The following is a 27,746-nucleotide window of genomic DNA, read 5'->3' on the forward strand; positions in this document are numbered from 1 at the left end:
GTATTCTGTAAGTTTCAATCAGATCCCCCCTTATCCTTCTAAACTCCATCGAGTATAGACCCAGAGTCCTCAAATGTTCCTCATATGTTAAGCCTTTCATTCCTGGGATCATTCTTGTGAACCTCCTCTGGACCCTCTCCAGGGCCAGCACATCCTTCCTGAGATATGGGGCCCAAAATTGCTCACAATATTCTAAATGTGGCCTGACTAGAGCCTTATAAAGCCTCAGCAGCACATCCCTGCTTTTATATTCTAGTCCTCTCGAAATAAATGCCAACATTGCATTTGCCTTCCTAACTACCGACTCAACCTGCAAGTTAACCTTAACGGAATCCTGGACTAGGACTCCCAAGTCCCTTTGCACACCAGATTTCTGAATTCTCTCCCCATTTAGAAAATAGTCTATGCCTCTATTCTTCCTACCAAAGTGCATGACCTCACACTTCACAACATTGTATTCCATCTGCCACTTCTTTGCCCATTCTCCTACCCTGTCCAAATCATTCTGCAGCCTCCCCGCATCCTCAATACTACCTGTCCCTCCACCTATCTTTGTATCATCTGCAAACTTAGCCAGGATGCCCTCAGTTCCTTCATCAAGATCATTAATGTATAAAGTGAAAAGTTGTGGTCCCAACACTGACCCCTGTGGAACTCCACTAGTCACTGGCCACCATCCTGAGAAGGACCCCCTTATCCCTACTCTCTGCCTCCTGCCAGACAGCCAACCTTCTATCCATGCTAGTACCTTGCCTCTAACACCATGGGCTCTTATCTTACTGAGCAGTCTCCTGTGCGGCACCTTGTCAAAGGCCTTCTGGAAGTCCAAGTAGATAACATCCATTGGATCTCCTTTGTCTAACCTACTCATTACCTCCTCAAAGAATTCTAACAGATTTGTCAGGCATGACCTCCCCTTAATGAAACCATGCTGACTTTGCCCGATTTTACCATACATTTCCAAGTATTCTGAAATCTCATCCTTAATAATGGACACTAAAATCTTACCAATGACCGAGGTCAGGCTAATCGGCCTGTAATTTCCTGTCTTTTGCCTCACTCCCTTCTTAAACAGGGGGGTTACATTAGCAATTTTCCAGTCCTCTGGGACCCTCCCTGACTCCAGTGATTCCTGAAAGATCACCACTAACACCTCCACTATCTCTTCAGCTATCTCCTTCAGAGCTCTGGGGTGTAATCCATCTGGTCCAGGTGATTTATCCACCTTCAGACCTTTCAGTTTTCCTAGCACCTTCTCCTTGGTAATGGCCACCATACTCACCTCTGCCCCCCAACTCTCTTGAACTTTGGGGATGTTACTCGTGTCTTCCACTGTGAAGACTGACACAAAGTACCTATTCAGTTCCTCCGCCGTCTCTTTGTTCCCCACTACCACTTCTCCAGCATCATTTTCCAGAGGCCCAATGTCCACTTTTGCCTCTCTCTTACCCTTTATATATCTAAAAAAACTCTTGCAATCTTCTTTTATATTACTGGCTAGTTTACCCTCATATTTAATCTTCTCCCTCCTTATTTCTTTTTTAGTTGTCCTCTGTTGGTCTTTGTAGGCTTCCCAATCCCCTGGTTTCCCACTGCTCTTCGCCACATTGTATGCTTTCTCTTTAGCTTTTATGCTGTCCCTGACTTCCCTTGTCAGCCATGGTTGCCTCGTCCTCCCTTTAGTATGCTTCTTCTTCCTAGGGATGAATTAAGACCATAAGACATAGGAGCAGAAATTAGGCCATTCGGCCCATCGAGTCTGCTCTGCCATTCAATCATGACTGAAATTTTTGCTGTGTCTCCCAAATTACGCCCAGAAACTCCTGCCATTGCTGTTCCACTGTCTTTCCTGCTAGGCTCATCTCCCAGTCAATTCTGGCCAGCTCCTCCCTCATGCCTCTGTAGTTGCCTTTATTCAACTGTAATACAGTTACATCTGATTCCAGCTTTTTCCTCTTTAATTGCAGGGTAAATTCTATCATATTATGGTCACTTCCTCCTAAGGGTTCCTTCACCTTAAGCTCCCTTATCAAATCTGCCTCATTACACATCACTAAATCTAGAATTGCCTGTTCCCTAGTGGGCTCCACCACAAGCTGCTCCAAAAAGCCATCTCGTAGACATTCCACAAATTCCTTGAACTGAGTGGCTTCCATTTCAGAGGGTAGTTAGGAGTCAACCTCATTGCTTTGGGTTTGTAGTCAAATCCAGACCGGGAATGGGGGGGTGGGGGGTGGGGGCGGCGGTAGGGAGGGGTGATTGGGGCAGAGAAAGGGGATGGGGGACAGAGGGAGGAATGGGGGAGTGAGGGAGGAAAGAGGGGGGAATGGAGGTGTGAGGGGGATGGGGGTGAGTATGAGAGGAGGATTGGGTGGGGGGGAATGAAGGTTGGATCGGGGGTGGGGGAGGGGGGAGGGAGGTGAATTGAGGGATGGGATGAGTGAGGGGGGGGTGGGGTCTGGCTGTAAGGATGGTGGATTTCCTTCCCTAAAGGACATTAGTGAGCCAGAAGGGTTTTTAAACAGCATTTTAAACAGATGATAGTCTCAGTAACGGCGACTATAAAACTATCTCCATATTCCGGATTTATTAATTAGAACAATAGAACCATAGAAAAGTTACATAGAAAAGCACAGAAGGAGGCCATTTGGCCCATCTTCTCCATGCCAGCCCGAGGACACCCAGGTGCCCTTTCTAATCCCACCTTCCTGCACCCAGCCCATAGCCCGGCAGCTTACAGTACTTAAGGTGCAGATCCAGGTACTTTTTAAAAGAGTTTAGAGTTTCTACCTCCACCACCAACTTGGGCAGCAAATTCCAGACACCCACTACCCTCTGTGTAAAAAAGTTCTTCCTCATGTCCCCTCTACACCTTCTGCCACTTATCTTGAATCTATGTCCCCGGTTCTAAAATTCTCCACCAAGGGAAACAATGTTATCCTGTCCACTCTATCTATTCCTCTCATAATTTTGTACACCTCAATCAAGTCACCTCTCAGCCTTCTTTGTTCTAAGGAAAATAACCCCAACCTAACCGATCTCTCCTTGTAGCTACACTTTTCTAACCCTGGCAACATTCTTGTAAACCTCCTCTGCACTCTCTCCAGAGCTATTACGTCCTTCCTGTAGTGCCCTTGACCACCACCATCTAGAAGGACAAGGGCAGCAGATAAAGTGCAGATCCAGGTACTTTTTAAAAGAGTTTAAAGTTTCTGCCTCTACCACCAACTTGGGCAGCGAATTCCAGACACCCACTACCCTCCGCTTAGAAAAGTTCTTCCTCACGTCCCCCCCCTACACCTTCTGCCACTTATCTTGAATCTATGTCCCCGGTTCTAGAATTCTCCAGCAAGGGAAACAATGTTATCCTGTCCACTCTATCTATTCCCCTCATAATTTTGTACACCTCAATCGAGTCACCTCTCAGCCTTCTTTGTTCTAAGGAAAATAACCCCAACCGATCCGATCTCTCCTCGTAGCTACACTTTTCTAACCCTGGGAACATTCTTGTAAACCTCCTCTGCACTCTCTCCAGAGCTATTACGTCCTTCCTGTAGTGCCCTTGACCACCACCAACTAGAAGGACAAGGGCAGCAGATAAAGTGCAGATCCAGGTACTTTTTAAAAGAGTTTAAAGTTTCTGCCTCTACCACCAACTTGGGCAGCGAATTCCAGACACCCACTACCCTCTGCTTAGAAAAGTTCTTCCTCACGTCCCCCCCCTACACCTTCTGCCACTTATCTTGAATCTATGTCCCCGGTTCTAGAATTCTCCAGCAAGGGAAACAATGTTATCCTGTCCACTCTATCTATTCCCCTCATAATTTTGTACACCTCAATCGAGTCACCTCTCAGCCTTCTTTGTTCTAAGGAAAATAACCCCAACCGATCCGATCTCTCCTCGTAGCTACACTTTTCTAACCCTGGGAACATTCTTGTAAACCTCCTCTGCACTCTCTCCAGAGCTATTACGTCCTTCCTGTAGTGCCCTTGACCACCACCATCTAGAAGGACAAGGGCAGCAGATAAAGTGCAGATCCAGGTACTTTTTAAAAGAGTTTAAAGTTTCTGCCTCTACCACCAACTTGGGCAGCGAATTCCAGACACCCACTACCCTCCGCTTAGAAAAGTTCTTCCTCACGTCCCCCCCCTACACCTTCTGCCACTTATCTTGAATCTATGTCCCCGGTTCTAGAATTCTCCAGCAAGGGAAACAATTTTATCCTGTCCACTCTATCTATTCCCCTCATAATTTTGTACACCTCAATTGAGTCACCTCTCAGCCTTCTTTGTTCTAAGGAAAATAACCCCAACCGATCCGATCTCTCCTCGTAGCTACACTTTTCTAACCCTGGGAACATTCTTGTAAACCTCCTCTGCACTCTCTCCAGAGCTATTACGTCCTTCCTGTAGTGCCCTTGACCACCACCAACTAGAAGGACAAGGGCAGCAGATAAAGTGCAGATCCAGGTACTTTTTAAAAGAGTTTAAAGTTTCTGCCTCTACCACCAACTTGGGCAGCGAATTCCAGACACCCACTACCCTCCGCTTAGAAAAGTTCTTCCTCACGTCCCCCCCCTACACCTTCTGCCACTTATCTTGAATCTATGTCCCCGGTTCTAGAATTCTCCAGCAAGGGAAACAATTTTATCCTGTCCACTCTATCTATTCCCCTCATAATTTTGTACACCTCAATCGAGTCACCTCTCAGCCTTCTTTGTTCTAAGGAAAATAACCCCAACCTATCCAATCTCTCCTTGTAGCTACACTTTTCTAACCCTGGCAACATTCTTGTAAACCTCCTCTGCACTCTCTCCAGAGCTATTACATCCTTCCTGTAATGTGGTGACCAGAACTGCACACAATACTCCAGTTGTGTCACCACCAGTGTTTTATACAATTCCAACATTATATCCTTACTTTTATATTCTATACCTCTGTCAATGAAGGAGAGCATTCCATATGCCTTCTTTACAACCTTATTTACTTGAATTGAATTGAAATTGCGCCTAACGGCCCTGGTGGGAATCGAACCCTTGTCCCCTCTGGATCACTGGGCCCGAGAAGCTCCACGTCATGAAGGAAGCGGTCGCCGTGCATCGTGACGTCACCGCGCACACCTCGCTCCGCCTGGCCCCGCCCCTCCCCCTCCGAGCTCTCGCGAGATCTGGAGCCGCGCTCACCGCGGGGGTGGGGGGAATGGCCGCCCGGTACAATGAGCCGCAGCCGAGCTGCTGAGCGCCCGTCGCCGCCGAGCCCGGGCGCCCGCCACACGACCGAGGCGTCGCCGTCGCCTCCGCCGCCATGGAGGCCGCTGCTGCCGCCGCCGCCACCGCCACCGCCGCGCTGCTGCTGTCCGGGGATTCCGCCGCGGGGCGGACGGACGAGGGCCTGAGGCCCGGAGCCGAGGCCGAGGCGGAGACCGAGACCGAGACCTCGCCTGACGCAGCGGCCGAGCTGAGCCAGCTGGAGCGGTGCGGAGTTTGCCGGGAGGCCCTGAGGGAGCGGCAGCCCCGGCTCCTGCCCTGCCTGCACTCGCTGTGCAAGGGCTGCCTGCACGGCGGCCTCAGCGCCAACTCCACCCCGCCGCCAGGTGAAGGTAAGGCGGGGGGGAGGGGGGCATGATGGGTTGTGGGGGGGGACGGGGGGGGGACATGGGGGGTTGTGGGGGGGGGGGGAGAGAGAGAGGGGACATGGGGGGTTGTGGGAGGGGGAAGAGGGGGGACATGGGGGGTTGTGGGGGGGGGGAGAGAGAGAGGGGACATGGGGGGTTGTGGGGGGGGAGAGATGGGGGACATGGGGGGTTGTGGGAGGGGGGAGAGAGAGAGGGGACATGGGGGGTTGTGGGAGGGGGAAGAGGGGGGACATGGGGGGTTGTGGGGGGGGGGAGAGGGGGGACATGGGGGGTTGTGGGGGGGAGAGATGGGGGACATGGGGGGTTGTGGGGGGGGGAGAGAGAGAGGGGACATGGGGGTTGTGGAGGGGGGGGAGAGAGGGGACATGGGGGGTTGTGGGGGGGGGAGAGGGGGGACATGGGGGGTTGTGGGGGGGGGGGGAGAGAGGGGACATGGGGGGTTGTGGGGGGGGGGGAGAGAGGGGACATGGGGGGTTGTGGGGGGGGGGAGAGGGGGGACATGGGGGGTTGTGTGGGGGGGGAAAAGAGGGGGGACATGGGGGGTTGTGGGGGGGGAAAGAGGGGGGACATGGGGGGTTGTGGGGGGGGGGGAGAGGGGGGACATGGGGGGTTGTGTGGGGGGGGATGTGGGGGGACATGGGGGGTTGTGGGAGGGGGAAGAGGGGGGGACATGGGGGGTTGTGGGAGGGGGAAGAGGGGGGACATGGGGGGTTGTGTGGGGGGGGGAGAGAGAGGGGACATGGGGGGTTGTGTGGGGGGGGAGAGAGGGGACATGGGGGGTTGTGGGAGGGGGGGAAAAGAGGGGGGACATGGGGGGTTGTGGGAGGGGGAAGAGGGGGGACATGGGGGGTTGTGTGGGGGGGAAGAGGGGGGACATGGGGGGTTGTGTGGGGGGGGAAAAGAGGGGGGACATGGGGGGTTGTGGGGGGGGGGATGTGGGGGGACATGGGGGGTTGTGGGGGGGGATGTGGGGGGACATGGGGGGTTGTGGGGGGGGGATGTGGGGGGACATGGGGGGTTGTGGGAGGGGAGAGAGGGGGGACATGGGGGGTTGTGGGAGGGGAGAGAGGGGGGACATGGGGGGTTGTGGGAGGGGAGAGAGGGGGGACATGGGGGGTTGTGGGGGGGAGAGATGGGGGACATGGGGGATTGGGGGGGGGGGATGTGGGGGGACATGGGGGATTGTGGGGGGGAGAGATGGGGGACATGGGGGGTTGTGGGGGGGGATGTGGGGGGACATGGGGGGTTGTGGGGGGGAGAGATGGGGGACATGGGGGGTTGTGGGGCGGGGGATGTGGGGGGACATGGGGGGTTGTGGGGGGGAGAGATGGGGGACATGGGGGATTGTGGGGGGGAGAGAGGGGGGACATGGGGTTTGTGGTGGGGGGAGGGGGGACATGGGGGATTGTGTGGGGGGAGGGGGACGTGGGGGGGAGAGTGAGGACATGTGGGGTTGTGGTGGGGGGGGTTGTGGGGGGTAGAGGGGGGACATGGGGGGTTGTGGGGGGGGGATGTGGGGGGACATGGGGGGTTGTGGGAGGAGGGGACATGGGTTGTGGGAGGAGGGGGCATGGGGGGTTGTGGGAGGGGGGAGAAGGGGGACATGGGGGGTTGAGAGGGGAGTTGTGGGGGGACATGGGGGGGAGAGGGGGGACATGGGGTTTGTGGTGGGGGGAGGGGGGACATGGGGGATTGTGTGGGGGGAGGGGGACGTGGGGGGGAGAGTGAGGACATGTGGGGTTGTGGTGGGGGGGGGTTGTGGGGGGTAGAGGGGGGACATGGGGGGTTGTGGGGGGGGGATGTGGGGGGACATGGGGGGTTGTGGGGGGGGATGTGGGGGGACATGGGGGGTTGTGGGAGGAGGGGGCATGGGGGTTGTGGGGGGGGAGAGGGGGGACATGGGTTGTGGGGACATGGGGGGTTGTGGGGGGGGAGAAGGGGGACATGGGGGGTTGAGAGGGGAGTTGTGGGGGGACATGGGGGGGAGAGGGGGGGACATGGGGGATTGTGGGGGGGAGAGGGGGGGACATGGGGGATTGGGGGGAGAGAGGGGGGACATGGGGGGTTGTGGGGGGGAGAGAGGGGGGACATGGGGGGTTGTGGGGGGGGGATGTGGGGGGACATGGGGTATTGTGGGGGGGGAGAGGGGGGACATGGGGAGTAGAAGGGGGACATGGGTTGTGGGGGTTGTGGGAGGGGGGACATGGGGTGTTGGGGGGGAGGGGGGCATGGGGGGTAGAGGGGGGACATGGGGGGGGACTGGGGGCACATGGGTGGTTGTGGGGGGGGACATGGGGGTTGTGGGGGGACATGGGGGTTGTGGGGGGGAGAGGGGGGTAAAGGGGGGACATGGGGGGTTGTGGGAGGGGGGCACATGGGGGGTTGTGGGGGGGGGGACATGGGGGTTGTGGGGGGGGGGGACATGGGGGGTTGTGGGGGGGGGACATGGGGGGTTGTGGGGGGTGCATGGGGGGTAGAGGGGGGCAGAGAGGGAGACATGGGGGGTTGTGGGGGGCAGAGAGGGGGACATGGGGGTTGTGGGGGGCAGAGAGGGGGACATGGGGGGTTGTGGGGGGGCAGAGAGGGGGACATGGGGGGTTGTGGGTGGGGCAGAGAGGGGGACATGGGGGTTGTGGGGGGGCAGAGAGGGGGACATGGGGGGTTGTGGGGGGGGGGCCGAGAGGGGGACATGGGGGGTTGTGGGGGTGCAGAGAGGGGGACATGGGGGGGTTGTGGGGGGCAGAGAGGGGGACATGGGGGACTGTGGGGGGGAGCGGGGACATTGGGGGGAGAGGGGAGAAATGGGGGGTTGTGGGGGGGAGAGAAGGGACATGGGGGATTGTGGGGGGGAGAGAGGGGACATGGGGGGTGTGGGGTGGAGAGGGGACATGGGGGGTGTGGGGTGGAGAGGGGACATGGGGCAGAAAGGGGGAAATGGGGGGTTGTGGGGGTGCAGAGAGGGGGACATGGGTGGGGAGAGAGAGAGGGACATGGGGGGGATTTGGGGTGGAAGGGGTAGAGAGGAGATAGGGTCGAATTGGGAGGAGAGTTTGCGATGGGGGAGTGAGGGGGATCTGAGGAGAGAGAGAGGAGGAATGGAGGGTATGTCTGGGGGTGTTGGGGGGGATCAGTGAGAGGGTGGGGTTCTGGGATGAGCCGGTGTGAGTGAGGGGTTGGATGTGGAGAGTGCCGCTACGATTGGGTGGGTGGAGTAAGGGTGAATCTGGGGATGTCAGGAGGAAACCTGGGGAATGGGGTTTGTAGTTTTGGGAGTCTAGGCAAAGGAGGGGGGATACAGTCAATAAAGGAATGGTTTAAGAGTGTAAGGTGATGCTTGTGGTTGATGTTGATGACTGAGTGTGGGTGTGGTGATTTCATTACAGAGATGTTTTTGGGAGTTAGCTTGGTGCTTTTTACTGGGGGAATTACAGTGTTGGACTGGAAGCACGTCGCAGTTGGAAGGAGCAACCTGCTACAGGAGTAAATAAGAAACACGTGGGATATAAAACCGATCTTTCTGCTGCTAGATAGGATTGTCATTGAATTTGTTCCTTGTGGAATAGTTATAACTACTTTGTTCAGATTCCAGATTGGATGTGAGCGCTTAATATTTTCCTTTTGCTGTTGTGATATAATCTTATATTTTGCACAGCGATGCCCGATATATCTCATTGCTTTGGAATTTAGGTGTTGGGCGAAAATACGTGTCCTGGTTTTGCATCTATACTGCCGAGGGCGGGGATAAAGACTGACCACATTTCCCCTTAAACTGGCTGGAGTGTTAGCTATCACTTGGCAGAGCGTTTTGACTGCTCGGCTGTCGGTTTTATTTGCAAAAGCCCAGTTAAGAACAGTGCCGTCGAGGAAAGCAACAAAAGCATACGGGACTGCCGAGTCCACTTAATCGGTTGATATTAATTTCACAGAAAACTTGTTACTACCTAAATCCATTCAATGCGTTGACAGTGGGAAGGGGAGAAAGTGCAACCGGGAACACTGTAGGTGGTGATGCATTGTACTGGTAAATGCAAGCCGGTGTAGTATTACACCACAGTAACTCTCCAAGCACGATCTAAGTTTAGGAGGTAATTTCTATAATTGTGCAATTTTTTTTGTTGCTGAAATGTGAGTTTCATGCCCCATTGTGGTCCTGTCTACATGGAGTGAGATTGAGTGATTGGATTGTACAGACCTTTTCAGTAGCTAGTGCATCGCGGGTGATAACTCAGAGATAAAAGCAAAGAACTGGGGATGCTGGAAATCTAAAACAAAAACAGAAATACCTGGAAAAACTCAGCAGGTCTGGCAGCATCGATGGAGAAGAGCACAGTTGACGTTTCGAGTCCTCGTGACCCTTCAACAGAACGGGTGAGATAACTCATTACTTCTGTAAGACCAGTGGGTAGATGGTCAACTCAGACACCATATGTTATTGTCTCTGGGCTGCTAGTACAGTGCAAAGCCGTCATATTAGATCCACTGGAACTGCATAAATGGTCAACGCTGTCATGAATTGTTTCCTGTGTGTACCGAGCATTTAGAGAAATGTAGCACAACAGCAGCTTGGTGTTATTTGGCACCTGTAATGTAAAAGTTCCAGTGGGCCCACAGGGAAGTGGAAACAGCAGAATGGATACTGAACCAAATGAGAAATTATGAAAAAAATGTGTTGCAGGTCAAATTACTATTAGTTGCAATGGTGAGAGCAATTTCAGTATCGCAAGAAGAAACCTGCTGGCTTAAGTAGAATTTCCCCTTAGTGTAACGGCAGCATAATGTTAAATAAACCAACAATTTTAACCATTGAATACAGTCTGACGCAGCAGCATGCATTTGCATTGTGCCTTTAAAAATTAGGGAAATGTCTCAAGGCACTTCATGGAAGTTTAATCAAACAAAATTTAACACCAAGTCACATCATGAGATTTTAGGACAGCTGATCAAAAGTTTGGACAGAGGTAAGATTTAAGGAGTGTCTTAGAGAAGGAGAGAGATGTCAGAAGAGAAGAGTGAGGGGATTTCAGAGTTTGGGACATGGGCAGCTGAAAGCACAGCACTATGGAGCGATTAATGCTACTCTTGGTGATGAAAGTATAATATGTAATGTAATTAAATTGTTGGTAGAGCTATTCTTAGTTTGGAAACATTACTGGTTATAAACAGGCAAACTTGATACCTGTGTGGTATTGGATATCTGGTTCCACATTCTAGGACTCTCTAGCCTTGGTCTGCCTTTCTCCTACCAGTGGCTGATTGCTGCTGTCAGATTACATTTTTGCTGATCCCGCACATGTATACAATCTGAAGTGAGACCAGGACCTGCAGAAAGGACTGGGAGACTAGTGCTGGACTATCAAGGGCTTGGAGAGGAAGCAATAACTGTGTTCTCAGAATGAGTCATAGTAGGTCTAGAGTAGTCGGATTGGAGAGCACTAAGCTTGACCTGTCTTCTCTATATATACTTGTACATAGAGGTTGATCACTTATGTTGAAATGGTATCACCTTGTTCCTGTGAAACACCTTGTGATATTTTCCTATGTTAAAGGTGCTGGATGAGGCAGTAACTAAAGTTTTTAATTGTGATAATTCTTTGATGTTAGTTAATGCAAATTGGTTAACCAACCCTGGAACTGATATTTAACTTTTTCACCTAGTTAACATAACAAACTCTTTGATAGATGCCTCAGGAATGTGACATTGTTTAGTAATAGCTCAGTTTAAAGTAAGTATCTTGTTAAAATATTTTGTTAATGGCTCCATTTTCTTAATGACGGAATAAATATTTTCATGTGTATAAAAGCAAGAAAGTTAAGTTAAACCTCTATACGGTTAGGCCTTAGCTGGAGTAATGTGTTAATTCTGTGCTGGATGGAAGGATGGAAGTCAAGGCCTTAGAGAGAGTTTGGAGAGGACTTTGTTAGAATGATACCAGGGATGAGGGACTCCAGTTATGTGGAGAAGCTGGGATTGTTCCCCTTAGAACATAGAAGGTTAAAGGGAGGTTTGATAGATGTGTTCAAAATCATGAATGGCTCTGATGGAGTAAATAAGGAGAAACTGTTTCCACCAACAGAAGGGGCAGTAACCAGATGGCATAGGTTTAAGGTGAACCAGAGGCAATGTGAAATATTTTTTCAGAGTTATTTTGATCTGGAATGCACTGTCTGAAAGATTGGAAGCAGATCAGTCGAAGCTTTCAAAAGGGAATTGGATCAATGATTGAAGGAAAAACACTTGCAGGGTCATGAGGAAGAACGGGAAGGAGGCGCGATGTAGAGTTGGTCTAGGAGCAGCTGATCTTAATGTTGGATGATGCAGACAGTATATACGGTGTAAAGTGCTCCTCGGCAGCAATGGCCAAAACTGTCACCAGAACAGGAGCCATGGTTCCAGTTAGAATCTAGCATAGCTAGAATGGACAATGGCTGTTTAAAGTGAAGGGTTGGTGAAATTGATATGGATATTATACATTTTCAGGAGTTCCACAATCCCAAAGCTTAATTTATAAACCAATTCTGAAAGCAGTATTTTATTGAACAAAGCATTAAAAATCCAAAGAATTGTTTGGCTTTGCAGTTGTTAAGGCTTTGTGGGAACAGTGAAGTTCCAAACTCCTGTCGGAACCCACAAGTGTTGTGCATGTATTACAAGCGGTCACTGTGGAAGACATAACTTTCAACACCCTGGTTCCTGGTTAGCACAGGAAAATCATGTGACACACTGGGCATAATTCATTTACATAATAGATCAGTGGCTTCTTTGATTCAGAGAGTATACTGCCTGATAACAATAGCATTACACCATGTAATGTGGAATGTATTCTTTAGTGGGCGAGAGAGAAATAAATAGCTCAAAATTGTGGAACTGAGTGAGGGTGTATTAAAAGTATGAGGATTGTAATAAATGTATAAAAGTTGCTGCACTTATTAACTTTAGATTTATAGCCATTGTATTAATATCTGGCATGATGTAGAAATAATGCAACCCTTGTATTGAAGAAGTTTATCTTATAGGCAGGTTGGTGGCAGTAAGACTTTGTCTAGTACATGACCACAAGGGTAGAAGTAAATAGAATGAGGTGGTATCTCCACGTTGGGATATGCGAATGAATTTTTTAAGGAGCTATTTCCTGCACTGAGGCCGCGTTACTACATTTATTTTGCTTTAATCAAGCTATCTGGTGGCTTTAGCTGTGCTGGCTATGGCTATTTCATCTTTGTTTGGACAGGACTGTGTTCCTGTCTTTATTTTGCTTTAAGTTTTGAGGTTGGTCCCCTCTAAATTATGGAGCAAGGCTGGAGCCTGACCTGAAAAACTAGTGGAAGAAACAGAATTTAGGTGCAGTCAGGTGGGAATGGAGTTGAAGCAAAGGATGCTGAAATCAACTAATTTAGATTAGCAGTTTAAACTAGTACAAAATGCAATCAGAAAGGCTAATGGCGTGCTCTCTCAAGGGGCGTTGGATTACAAAGGGAAGTTATGCTTCAGTTGTACGGTGTTAATCAGACTCCATCTGGAATACTGCATACATTACAATAGTAACTACACTTCAAAAGTACTCCATTGTTTGCAAGGTCCTTTGGGATGCCCTGAGGGTTGTGAAAATTGCAGTAGAAATTCTAGCTTCTTTTTGTCTTGACCTTGGAGAGGATGGAGTGCAGATTTGCCAGTGATACTTTGGCATAGAGGGTTAAATTGAGGTACGTTGCATGAACTTGTTCCCAAGTTTATAAATAGAAGACTGTAGGGTGATCTAATTGAAGTGTTCAAAGGATTCGATGGGTTACATTAGGAGGAAGTTCCTCCTGCTGGGAGAATTAAGAATGGGGACATGATCTTTAACATTAGAGCTAGGTGATTCAGGAGAAATATTAGATCACATTGTGTATTAACAATCTGGAACTTTTCTCCTAAAAAGATGGGGATTCAAGGACAATCAGAGCTTTGGGTCTTGAGAGAGAACCTTACTGGTTAAGAGAACCAAGGGATATGGATCAAAGGTGGGTAAATTAACTTGTATGGATTAGCCATGATGTAATTGAATGGCAGAGCAGCCTCGCGGACTAAAGGGACTACTTGTTTTGAGAGATTGCAAATTGCTATGCTTCATTCATGGTACTCCCAGAACTCAGGGCTACCCCTAGTGCTCCTGGATTATGTGATCACCAGTTTTTGCAGATTCCAGAACTGTACTCTGACCCCGATCCATGACTCCATGTCAGAATCTCGGTCTCCTGTGTTGCTAAAAACCTCAAGACCTCAATGTTTCTAGCCTTTGGGATCATCTCAAAGTACTGAGAGATCCCCAAATCTCAGCTCAATCCTGCTGGACTTCAGGACCCATTTCTGGAGCTCTGTGATTCCAGGGCTACCATGAGCACTTGATACTTCCACGTCCTTTAGTAATACTACTTGGCATAAAATCCTTGTTATAAAGTTTTAGACTCTGTGCAGTGCTGTGAGAAATATACTTAATTTTTATCTTTTTTTTATTCGTTCAAGGGATGTGGGCTTCACTGACTGGGCCAGCATTTATTGCCCTTGAGAAGGTGGTGGTGAGCTGCTTTCTAGATCCGCTGCAGTCCATGTGGTGTAGATACACTCACAGTGCTGTTTGGAAGGGAGTTCCAGGATTTTGACCCAGTGACAGTGAAGGAACGGCTGATATATTCCCAAGTCAGGATGGCAAATGACTTGAAGGGTAACTTCAGGTGGAAGTCACTCACCATAGGGAAAGATGGCATTGATCCTGGTGTTTAGAAGCACTAAGAGGTGCTTTTGGGTGTGATAGACCTTGGATGGTGTCTTGACATTCTGGAGCAAAGGTGATGGCCCGTTGGGATTAATGACACTTGAGCAGTGAGTATTTTGATAATGGATGGTATCTTGCATCAAAACCATATGGAGGAACCACCTCTGATTTGGTAGGCAGAACGTCCTTTGGACTCCCACGCAGTTGAGCAACTGTGTGTATGAGGTTAAATGCCGGTGCGGGCCCTGTGGCCCGGTGATCGGCTGATCAGGTCAGACGGCATGCTTCTTTGGTGGTTTGTAATAGACAGAGTTCAGATTGTACTCAACCAAGCTGTGCTTGAAAATCATCATCTTTTAGATGTGATTCCATGGTTGGGCAGCACTTGCTGAACAATCCTGAGCGAGCCAATAGCTGCATGACACCCAATTTAAGATAATCAGTCAAGCTCATAATATGGCTCATTTTGCTTGCTAGAAGTGACAATTCGTACGTAAGGACCCGTTCTCTGCAAACAAAGGGAATATGTTTAAACCTCGTGTCTTTTTTTAATTACCCGAGAGTTTGGGGAGCCTATAGTTTCCCTTTGCTTTCTCCGTGGCAACACCTCGGCCAATCAGAGTCGACTTGCCAACCCATCAGCACCCCTTTTTCCTGTAGTATAAATTGTTTTGATTGCTTGAAATTTGGCATTCTTGCATTTGTCCTGATGAGTGGTCTCTTTGCAGCAATGTTCAAGTTCTATACTACCAAACAACTATTTTGGTGACATGATTTGCTTGTTCACTATAGAATTTGCATATCACAGTATCATTATAGTGCAGAAGGAGGCTGTTTGGCTCATTGAGTCTGCACTGGCTCTCTGTAAGAGCATTCCACCTAGTCTCACTCCCTTGCCTTATCCCCGTAACCTTGCACATTCTCTCTTTTCAGGTAGCAATCCAATTCCCTTTTTAAATATCTCAATTGAACCTGTCTCCACCACTCTTTCAGGAAGTTTGTTCCAGACTCCAACCACCCTCTGGGTGAAAAAAAATTTCCTCACATCACATTTACTTCCTTTGCCAATTATTTTGAATATGAACAAATTGCAATCAAACTCGAGTTGTAATGAATAAATTTGCATTTTGGATAGGAGCAGTTGGAAATATTGCCTAAAACTTTGCATATAATTAAAGCCTGATAGCTGAGATGTAATGAGAAGGCCCCTCGTTGTTTGCAAAGTTGTTGGCAGTTTATCTGTGTGGAACTCTACAACTTGTGACCTGTGTTGCTGAACCTTATTCTTCCTTCCAGTTTTAATGTATTGTTCCCTGTTGGGTGTCCTCCAATCCATAACCCAAGTTGCCCTCCTTCCCATACAAGTCTGATTGATGAGTGCTTGACCACAGGTGTCTTTGAGGCCGAGTCTGAATCTGCCCCCGTTCTACAATCAAGCACACGTACTTTGCAGCAAGAGCTGTTGGATAGTGATGGGCTGTGAGAGTACGTTGGATTAGTTCCTTCCCGCAAAGGGGCACTGAGCCTAATTTTTGTACTATGCATTGACTGAAATCAGCAAACTTAATATAAATTAGGAATTGAAGCTAGGAAGGTTGTTGCATGCTGCTTTTTCCAGTTGGGCTCACTATGATCTTTTTATTCATTCACAGAATGTGGGTGTCTCTGTTCCTAATTACCACTGAGAAGGTGGCGGTAGTGACTAGGTCATTTCAGTGGGCAGTTAAGAGTCAGCTCCTTTGCAGTAGTTCTTGAGCCACATATAGGCCAGACTGTGTAAGCACGGCAGATTTTGTTCCCCAAGGGACATTAGTTCCAATAGTGAACATTAGGTGGGGTTTTATGACAAAGATAGTTTTGTGGTCACTATTACTGAAACTAGTTTTAATTACAGATTTATTTAATGAATTGAAACAGCTTTGTTGGAATTTGTGCTTGTGTCTCTTGATCAACAGTGTGGATTGTAAATGCAGTGACATACCCACTATGCTATCTGTCAGCTTTATTTCTGATATGTATAGACACTGAACTTCAGTCTTGAGAGAGTACATGAATACAGTTTTTTGCCTCCAAATCTTCTGTGCTGTGTTACTTAACTTTCATTTCCTGTTGGATGTTAAAGGAAAACAGAACACTAAAACAAAAGGCTAAGGTTTTGAGTTGATAACGACTCTTCCAGTTCTGAAGAAGAGTCATATTCGACTTGTTGTTAATTTTGTTTCTCTTTCCACAGTTGCTGCCAGACCTGCTGAGTATTTCTAGCACTTTGTGTTTGTAAAATAGAAACGGCAATTGATTTGGTGATCTTTAGAATGGTTCAAAAATAGTCAGGTGAAAAGAATGAAGGAGACTAATCGTGCTATGATATGGCAGGTGGTAACCAAATCCAAAAGATAAACTTGGCCAAGCTATCACAACGATTTACAATTTGACTTTTTATTACGAGAAGGTATGTGCACTGAGTTCAGAAGCAAAGAGTCCACTACCACTTTGGGAAATTTTGAATATTAAATTAAAACATTTATTAACAAAAGATAAGAACTTAAACACAAGATAATAGTTATACAGTTAGATTTAGTCTTACCACATTTCTCAAAAGATTTCTGCTTAGCTAGACTCCCAAATTAACACCCTTTTTCAGGCAACAGCCCAAATAGATTTTTAATCCATAAAACATCCAGTAATAATAGCGCAAGGCACCCATTGTTGCCACAAGGGAGGCATTTCATAGCTGCTTCTCTCCCTCTTATTCAACACTTGAATATCAGGCTTTTAACAAAAGCTTGCTTTCTGGAACAGGCAAACACTACCCTGGGGTGGTGAGAAGATACTTATTCACAAGTTTATTTTACACAGTTCTCCTTTCAAGGACTGACATGACAACTCCTCATACATCTTTCGATCTTTCCTTAAATAAACTCAAACTCTTCCAAATAAAAGATCTTCCATGTTTCCATCTTGTTTTATTGACCCAAAACAAAAAAACATGATATCCCCACTACTTGTTTACTTATGAACTCCTGCAAGATGGAACCATTTTCTTTGTCACCTTCAATTTCCCCATTGAACTTATCTACGAATGCAAATGTTAGCTCGTCCATTTTCATTTCAAAGTGCCTGCTTATACCTAACTACTTTGATGATTTAATACTTGCAGTCTGACTGTGTTCAGTTTAATTAAATTAGTCACATACACACAACCCCCACAAGCTTGCTTCACAGCATCCCACAGCCATATTAGGGGAAAAAATATTTCCTTTACAATCAGTATGGATTTTTAAGATTCATTCAAGGGATGTGGACTTCACTGGCTAGGCCAGCATTTATTGCACATCCCTAATTGCCCTTGAGAAGGTGGTGGTGAAGCTGCCTCCTTGAACCGCTGCAGTCTGTGGTGTAAGTACACCTACAGTGCTGTTAGAGAGGGAGTTCAAGGATTTTAACCCTGTGACAATGAAGAGTGGTGAGTGGCTTGGAGGGGCAATTGCAGGTGGCGGTGCTCCCATGTGTCTGCTGCCCTTGTCCTTCTAGATGGTAGTGTCGTGGGCTTGGAAGGTGCTACCTAAGGAGCCTTGGTAAAGATCTGCAGTGCATCTTACAGACGGTACACACTGCTGCTACTGTACGTCAGTGGTGGAGGGAGTGAATGTTTGTGGATGTAGCGACAACGTGGGCTGCTTTGTCCTGGATGGTATCATGTTTCTTCAGCGTTATTGAAGCTGCACTAAGCCAGGCAAGTGGGGAGTATTCCAAAACACTCCTGACTTGTGCCTTGCAGTGGTGGACAGGCTTTGGGAAGTCAGGAGGTGAGATACTCTTGTAGCTACAGTATTTATATGGTTAGTCCAGTTCAGTTTTCTGGTCAATGGTAACCCCCAGGACATTGGTTAAGGTCTCGGGTATTAGTTTTTAAAAATACTTTTATTAAACTATGTAATGAACAGCTTACCCTTGTCTAGAAAATTGTTTAATTATTGTGTCACTGGCAGTCAGTATTCGTTGCCCATCCTTGGTTGCTCCTGAGAAAGTGATTGTGGGTCGCATTCTGGAATCTCTGCAGTGGTGAAGGTGAACCCTCTGTTGTGCAATAAGGAGTTCCAGGATTTTGATTCCAAGATCATGAAGGAACCATGGTATATGTTCAAGTTATGATGGTGTGTGAATTATAGAGTCATAGAGGTCTACAGCGCAGAAAAAGGCCCTTCGGCCCATCGAGTCTGCGCCAGTCAAACAAGTACCTAACTATTCTAATTCCATTTTCCAGCACTAGGCCCATAGCCTTGTATGTCATGGCATCGCAAGTACACATCCAAATACTTCTTAAATGTTATGAGGGTTTCTGCCTCTACCACCCTTTTAGGCAGAGAGTTCCAGATTCCCACCATCCTCTGGGTGAAAAAATTCTTCCTCACATCCCCTTTAAACCTCCTGCCCCTGACCTTAAATCTATGTCTCCTGGTTATTGATCCCTTCACCAAGGGGAAAAGTTCCTTCCTGTCTACCCTATATATGCCCCACATAATTTTATACACCTCAATCATGTCCCCCCTCAATCTCCTCTGCTCCAAGGAAAATAACACCAGTCTCTCCAATCTTTCCTCATAACTAAAACTCTCCAGCTCAGGCAAACATCCTGGCAAATCTCCTCTGCACTCTAGTGCAATCACATCCTTCCTATAATGCGGATTCCAGAACTGCACGCAATACTCTAGCTGTGGCCTAACCAGTGTTTTATACAGTTCCAGCATAACCTCCCTGCTCTTATATTCTATGCCTCAGCTAATAAAGGCAAGTATCTCATATGCTGTGTTAACCACCTTATCAAAACAATGCAAATGTTTTAAATGTGTTTCCATGCACCATCATCTGGATAGTGGAACTCGTGGGTTTGGGCGGTGTTGTCAGCCTCAGTGAGTTGCTGCATTCTAGTCTAGATAGTATACAATGCAATCATGCTGTGCCAGTGGATGTTTAAGGTTGTGCTAATTCAACATTTGGAGGGACTGATGGCTTAATGACAGAGCATTACATATCGCATAAACTTTGAAGAATATCAGTGAAGCAAGAAACATAATGGAAGGAAAGGGCAAAGGTATAAACTATCAGTAGAGACTGGAGGTTCCCCAAGTTCGAGTCTTGGTCAGTGATTGAGCTAGTTGATTCACTTGGTATGATACAATTATTGTATGCACCCCAAGTTGTAGCAGGGTGTCAAGGGGCTACGACCTCACACTACATATGTTTCCAAAAAATATATATATCCTCATGGCTAATTTCTAAGATTTAAAAAACTGGACAATGACGTTTTAAAATAGCTGAAGCTATGTCTGTCTGTGACCCTGAACAAAAGGGACTTTCAGCAGTATCGAAGAAATTTGCACCTTGTTATCGCTGAAGAGACCCTAACAACCCCCTGTGGGCTGCAGAGACCAAATTCAAAGGAACCTATACAAAGGCCATCTACATTTCATAAACCAGGCCTGGCCAACTGGAGTCAAATCGCCTGCTAGAGCAAAGGACTCCAAGCCTCCCAGTCAAGACTTAATGGTTGGAACATTACCAATCTCAGGAACCCAGACAAAGGGATGCACACTCTTTGTCAAAGCCAAAGTGAAGAGGTGGGAGTCATGTGACATGACCCCCTAGTTGGTGGAACCAGTAATATTGCCTTGTGGAGTTGCAATGCTCAGTCTGCCATATTTCCATCTACTGAGCAATGGCACAGAAAAGGGACTGTCCAGGTTTGAACACCTGGCCTCATTTACACTGTTTCTACTGGACCTTTTCTACTGACAAGACTGGTACATCTGTTTGCCTGTCTCATTGCGAACGCTCACTCTACTTGAAAAGCGAATTATCCAGCATCAGTTCAGCCCGCTGATCTCTGAAGAAATACACCATTGGACTTGACTCTGGGCACACGTGAAGCAATAAATTTCTCCGTGGTCCTTGCCTTGTAAATCTTACCTTCTTTACTCTTTACTGTGTGAGTGCACAGGGGCCATGTAGTGACACCACCCCCCCCGCCCTCGTTTTATGTGTGCAAATAAGCTAACCCTCAGTTCACTCTCTCAAGATTGCTGTGGGGTTAGTTATAGAAAATTGGATCACACTAAAACTGAGGTTTTGGGAAACACTCCACCTCTTATCAAGGGGAAAGCAAATCGAAACACCTTCCTGGATGGTGAGAGGAGAAATTGGGGCTGTTTAAATTAACCCCCCTCCTGTCCATGACAGGGTGAAAGAACAGCCAGGGCTTCTGGTCCTGATCACTATGCTGTGCCCCTGGCTGGGAAAATCATTCCACACGCAACTTTGGCCTCATTTATAATGTTTGAATCACCTGTTGTTACTTGCTGTCCTGTAGGACTATAATGAGAGGCTCCAATGTTGAGATTCTGAAGAACTGCTGCAGCCTAGGTGTCTTGTACACTCTTGATTAGAAAATCTTTATCACAAGTCTGAGTTTCTAAAATTGCAATGCTATTAGTTTTTGCTATTGACTAATTATAAAACCTAATTTGTATAAGTAAATTGGGATATTTAGAAAATAGCTTCCCATATAATTTATGAACTAGTTCCCAGCTTTTCTGAAATCAGTCAGTGCACAATTAAGAAAACATGCTATGCTAATTGGACTAACTTTGCTCATGTAAATTGAGTTTTAAATTCAAGTGTTCTGCACTCCCCTACATGTCTATTCTTTGTTTCAAATAAAGTAAATCTTGGAACTATGTCAAATGGGACATTTTTATCCCCTCATATAATTCAATAACCATCTTACGAGGAATTACATAGAAATGTTCATATTCTGTACAATAACTGAGGTTAATTAGAAAAAAAACACCTTGAATAACTGAAGCAGTAAGTATGGAGCATATGTAAATAAATCTAATTAGCATAATTAATGTTTCAAGTTTCGTAGAGCAAAACGGAAAATATAATTTTAACCTAATTTGCTTGTGCAATTATGCATATTAGCACATGATATTTGTAGTTTAGTCCTAATGGTATAATTAAAATATACTCCCAAGTTTCCCAAGGATAAAACTTGTGGCCTTCAAGAATGTTTGTGTTCTAATTAACCTAATTTAAAAATGCAAATCAAGACTAATTAGCATAATGTATGTTCCCTAAAAGCTTTGCTGTGGGAATGATTGTGGGAGGAGAGTTCAGTCTGATCCCGACATGCTGCAATCTGACCAAGAAGTTAATATACCACTGTGAACATAATATACAGAGCATCTGTCCATTATTACACATCACTAAGTGGGTGGGAGGTGCTGTATGTGGTATATTGAAAGGCTGTTACATGGAATGGAATTACCAGACCAGAATGTCATTTATATGTACTCTGCACTGAGGTTATCTTCTGAATATGTATTTTGCCAGAGAAATTTCAACTGTCCAACTGCGAACGTGTTGTTCTGGCTCATTTAAACATACATATTAGGAGTAGGCTACTCATCCCATTGAGCCTGTTCTACCATTCAATAAGATCATGGCTGATCTGATTGCAACCTCAATCCCACATTCCTGCCTACCCTGATAATCTTTCATCCCCTTGTTAATCAATAATCTATCTAGCTCTTTGCCTTTAAACAAATTCAAAGACTCTGCTTACACTGCCTTTTGAGAAAGAGAGTTCCAAACACTCGTGACCCTCAGAAAAAATTTCGCCACACCTCTATCTTAAATGAGTGATGCCTTTTTGTAATAAATACAAATTGCAAAATTGTTGTAATAGTGTGGACAAGTTTCCCTTGTGGATTTGGTCAGGCTTGTGTACTGAAGTCAGAAATAATGAGTCCATTACCGTCTTTAGAGATTTTAAAGATTAAATTAAAACATTTATTCACAAAAGTATAAACTTAAACACACACGCGATTACAGTTGCACAGTAATAACAGTTCCCAAAATTTTTATTTAACCAGATTCCCAACTACACACCCCCTTTACAGTCCAAATAGATTCCAAATTTATAAAGTCATCCAGCAATATTATCACAAGCGCCTACTGGACAATGGAACTCTAAAGGCTTTTAACACAGCTTTTGGTTACTGGAATAGCAAACTTCTTCAGGCTGGCTAGAGGCTTTTTCCCCCAAGTCTGTTTCACACAGCCACCTTTCAAGATCTCTCACGGCCACACCTCACACAGCCTTCCATCCTCCTTTAAATATATTTTATCCCTTTTGATTTGTGAATCCCATTGTTTTTACTTGTCTTTAGAAGTTACTTTTCCCAGAATATAAAAACCTTACATGTTCTCATTCTGGCCAGCACTTTTGAAAAAAAATCAACGTAATAACCTTGCCTTTTTTACCTTGCCATTGGTAAACGTTTTCTATGTCCCTTTGAAAATCAACACTTCTCCACTTATCTAAAAATGCAAATTCCAATCACGCTGTTTCTTCTGAGACTTCATCCGTAGCTTACTCATCTCCATTTCAAATGAGTTTTACACCTAACTTTTGATAATTTAAACCTTGCTGTCTAACTGTTTCTGGTTTAGTTAAATTAGCCCTACATACAAAAGCCGACACACACGTATAAGCCTGCTTTATAGTAATATTAGGAAAAATATGATAGTTCTGTTACAGACAGTGGTGCTAAAACATTTTTAAAAGTCCACATTTACAATTGATATTCATTTGTAGTGCCTCACTGAATTTCTGCAGGATTTTGGTGAAACCACACCTGGAGTACTGTACATAGTTTTGGTCTCCATACTTAATGAAGGATATACTTATCTTACAGGAGGTTCCACAATAATTTGCTAGATTGACTCCTGGGATGAAAGAGTTGTCTTCTGAGGAGAGATTGCGTAGAATGGGCCTATACTTTCTGGAGTTTAGAAGAATGAGAGGTGACCTCATTGAAACATAGAATATTCTGAGAGGGCTTGATAGGGTAGATACTGAGAGGCTGTTTTCCTCTGACAGGAGAATCTGGAACTAGGAGACACAGCCTCAGGATAAGGGCCAACCACGAGAGGAAATTTCTTCACTAAGAGGAATTGTGAATCTTTGGAATTCTCTATCCCAAAGGACTGTGAATGCTCAGTTGTTGAATGTGTTCAAAGCTGAGATCAATAGATTTTTGGACTCTTAAAGGAATCAAGGGAAATGGAGATCCTGCAGGAACATGAAATTGAGGTCAAAGATCAGCCACAGTTTCATGAAATGGAGGTGCAGGCTTGAAAGGTCTTATGGCCTACTCCTCCCTTATATTCTTATGGTGCACTGTGAATGCAGTTATTGAAATCCTATAACTTTCCAAGTTATCTTCCGATTGCCCTTGCCGTGACCTTGTAAAGCTGCCTTTTGTTGGGTGTTGGAAGCTCAGTGGTATCTCTGAAGTGAGATTTCTTCATGAAGAGTTTGGACAGTGGACATCCAGCAGATGGTTCTATCCTGGCCCAGTACCGCCAAGCTAAATTCTCTCCACTGTTCATATGTGCACACTCCTGCAGCAATTGCTACATAACAATCAGGAGTAGGAAATCTGACTCTCTTCCACGTTGCTGAGCCTCTGATTCTGAAGCTACTTGAGAAGCCTGCCACCACCCAGCTGAGATGACTTGAAAAATTAGAGCCAAGAGTTTTCTGATCCCACCCTATGGTGCAATATTTGTTTTATACTGAGTCATCTTGAGAAGAATTTTATTATAAATTATTGTTGCCTTTCCCCGTTGCCATTATGTTAGGTAGTACATAAGCATTTCTTCCCACAACATTTAGCATCAGTCGCAACTCATAATGGAGCAGTCTATGCAAGCCTACAGCAGGCACTGAGTAATGTTTAGATTTAGATTGGAAAGTGTCAAGGAACTTATAACTGTCAGGCACTTGAGCACCTCCAAAATGAACAGGTACAAAGCATTTCATCTTGACATTCAGTGGCACCACGATTGGGAGGTCTTAACTGTCAACAATGAGGGTTGCTGTTGGACAAGTGTTTAACAAGAGCAACCATTTTAGCACCTTACAACAAGAGCAGCATGGAGGCTGGATTTTGTGTAATAAGCAGGTCACCTAACCACGTAATGCCTCACCACCACGTACAAGTCTTAAATCAGGAGTGTGATGAATGCTCAGCACTTGCCCTGATCAGTGCAACAACACTTGGGAAGCTTGACTCCATCCAGTAAAAAGCAGTCCACTTGAATAGCATCTCTTCATGGAGCTCATGCACGATGCCCCCATCCCTGCTTTCGTTTTCTGTGGCTTCCATATATACGTTCTAGAGTATCATTGTAGCAGCTCGTCGATCTTCCCTTGGTAGCATCTCGGAGCCCATCATCCTTCATCAGGTCAAGAAGGACAAAAGCAGAAATGTTATGGAAACAGCGTAGCCTTCAGTTTGCCCCCCAAGTCTTGCATCATTCTGACTTTGCATTTCCCACCCTGCCTCACCCTTGTGTTGCGTGGTCAGTATCCTGGAATTCCCTACCTAACACCAGTGTGTGGCCAGCACCAGCACAGGAACCACAGAGGTTCAAGGAGAAAGCCTGTCACCACATCATCAGTGCTGCTAGCAATGGATAATAAACGCTGCCCTGCCAGTCATCTTTGTCCTGTGAACAAATGAGCTGGGATGCCATCAACACAGAATCTTGAAAAATATGTACTTGAATGTTGAAAAATATGTACTTGAACTTAAATTTGCTCATTACATTCAGGTTGGGGAAATGGCAAAACCATCTGCTGAAAAATATACGTTCCAGCTTCTTAGAGCCTTCTGAGTGTCTTCTGACATCAATGATGCATGAATCTGCAGAGAAACGGCACTTTCATCTGTCAGAATGTGTCTTGTAACCAAGGCAATGATTTTGCACTCTCACCAGAGCAAATTAAACCAGAACCAGAATCTTGAAGAACTAGTGTTTACAACTATTAAGCTGACTGTCACAAAGTGTGCCCTGTGGAACAGTAATGTGTGAGATTCCTCTTTTTAATTCCTGCCACGTGCATGAGTTTGACAATATTGTACATTTTTGTTTTCACTAGTTTTATTCTCTTCCTCATCTGAGCTGTTCTGGGACAGGATTCCACATTCGGCAGTCATCCATTCATCTCTTCCCAGCACTTAATGTTTTATTCATGTTCCTACCCAGTGAATGTTGGGAGGCTGTTCATTTGTGGAGGAGCAGTACAGCCTCGAGCAACCCTGATGTTGACCCACATAGAATTTCTAACAGGAGCCAGAATCAGCAACCCCGGCTGATTTTATTTCTCACGGCTATCTGTTCCAAAGGCACTGTGGTTATTTGTATGACCCCCTGCTGCCACCTTCACGGAAAGTAATTCCACATAGTTTAAGAATTGGGCCTGCGAATTTCAGGTCTTTATATCTTGGTTACAAATTGTGTTCAGTGACGTATCATTGGGGAGTTCAGCCAGAATGTGATTAAGGCAATTGTTTTTTTTAGATTTAAAAGCAAATTAAAAGGCAAGTAGGATTTTTGCATTGTAGCACTAGTTGGGGTACGTTTTCAGTAAAAATGGTAAGATTTGGAAGTACTATTGTACCTTTTCCTTCTTGACAAGGTAGTGCTGAGGCTTTCCTTAATGGTTCAGTTCATTGATCTGCTAAGCTGTAAAGACCAGAAAGATCAGGTTCAATGCATGGTGGGTTTATAAGATCATATATTTGGACTGTATCTTTAAATGTAAGTTAAATGAAGGGGGTCACGTGACATGTTCTGTAGTCTGCCTGGCAGTAAGTCTGGGTGGTTTGATTGTTAGGGATCAAAAGATTGCTTGAATTGTTTTACTGAGAAGCAGGCGCAAGATGGTTATGCTTGGAGATAATGGTATCAGTCTCTGCATAAACCATAGGTAGACCCTGACTCTCCCAAAGCCCCACAAAGATGCTATGGTTATCGGGTTGTAAACAGTTGTGCTGTAAATTATTGATTTAAGATTAAAAGGAATTGAGATCAAAGATAGCTAATTAACATTTCTACTTAGATACAAGGTTATTGAAGAGGACAGAGGAAGCCAGTTTGGAGATCAGGTTACAGGCTTCCCTACAAAATCAATTACTAAGTCACAAACAGCATTTTGGGGTGGTCTGCAGCCATCTGAGAAGCAGAGAGCAGGAGATAGAGACAGTCAGTTCTGCACATGAAGCAGACAAAATGCTGACTTGTTCACCATGCAGAACACAGGTGGGAACTTATACTCATCAAAGGGACCGGGTTTTTGAGGATTCGAGGGAGGCTGAAAGATTCTCCTAGCTGAAGCTAGAGTGAAGGAATCTACAGTGTGATGCTCACAGTGAAAGTGAGTTCTGGAATCACAAGTTACCTGGCTGGAAGAGTAAAAAGGAAGCAAGTCATCAGGAGCAGAGAATTTCAGACTGGTTCCTGGAGGAAGTAGTTTTTTTTATTCATCCACGGGCCAGCATTTATTGCCCATCCCTAGTTACCCTTGAGAAGGTGGTGGTGAGCTGCCTCCTTGAGCAGCTGCAGTCCATGTGGTGTAGGTACACCCACTGTGCTGTTAGGGAGTTACCGGATTTTGATCCAGCGACAGTGAAGGAATGGCGATATATTTCCAAGTCAGGATGGTGGGTAGCTTGGAGGGGAACTTCCAGGTGGTGGTGTTCCCATCTATCTGCTGCCCTTTTCCTTCTAGGTGGTAGTGGTTGAGAGTTTGGAAGGCACTGTCGACGGAACCTTGGTGAATTCCTGCAGTGCATCTTATAGATGGTACACACTGCTGCTACTGTGCTTTGGTGGTGGAAGGAGTGAATGTGGTGCCAAGCAAGCGGGTTGCTTTGGCCTGGACAGTGTCAAGCTTTGAGAATGTTGTGGGAGCTGCACTCATCCAGGCAAGTGGGGAGTATTCCATCACACTCCTGACTTGTACCTTGCAGATGGTGGACAGGCTTTGGGGAGTCAGGAGGTGAGTTACTCATCACACGATTGCTAGCCTCTGACCTGCCCCTTGTAGCCACAGTTTTTATATGGCTAGTCCAGTTCAGTTTCTGTGCCCACTTGAGGGACAGTATAATGTATAACCATAGTGGGAGATTTTTAGTTGTGCTAAAAGTTAAATGGGGAATCTCTTTTCTATAGTTTAAAGTATAAATTGCCTAGAAAGGAAAACAATGTTTAGTCAGTTTTTTTTAGCCATTTGTTAGAGTAAAAGTTTTAAAATGTGAAATCTTGACATGTCATTCTTTCAGATTTTAACCTGGAAATTCGAATTACTCTTTCAAAGTTAGCAGTCTACACAGAGACTGTAACACTGGTCTGTGTTGAGTTATCTGATCTCAGCCAGGAGTTACTTCAGTTCTGAAGTTATGGAACATACAACTTGGGAGCAGGAATAGGCTATTCAGCCCTTT

General features: G+C 46.1%; 1 protein-coding gene across 4 annotated transcripts in view; it reads left to right on the forward strand.

The window, feature by feature from the left end:
- Positions 1 to 5,217: 5,217 nt before the first annotated feature.
- LOC121271556 (transcription intermediary factor 1-beta-like) overlaps positions 5,218 to 27,746 on the forward strand; it is a 94,879-nt gene continuing 72,350 nt past the window's right edge. The window contains exon 1 of one of the 4 annotated variants that reach the window (XM_041177556.1): positions 5,218 to 5,599. In XM_041177556.1, the coding sequence (XP_041033490.1) occupies positions 5,305 to 5,599 (295 nt within the window). In that variant the 5' untranslated portion in view covers positions 5,218 to 5,304. The remainder of the gene's footprint in view (positions 5,600 to 27,746) is intronic. The other 3 variants (XM_041177555.1, XM_041177558.1, XM_041177557.1) reach the window with 3 other exon arrangements.

The sequence above is a fragment of the Carcharodon carcharias genome, chromosome 31 (genome assembly GCF_017639515.1).
Source record: "Carcharodon carcharias isolate sCarCar2 chromosome 31, sCarCar2.pri, whole genome shotgun sequence".
Taxonomy (NCBI): domain Eukaryota; kingdom Metazoa; phylum Chordata; class Chondrichthyes; order Lamniformes; family Lamnidae; genus Carcharodon; species Carcharodon carcharias.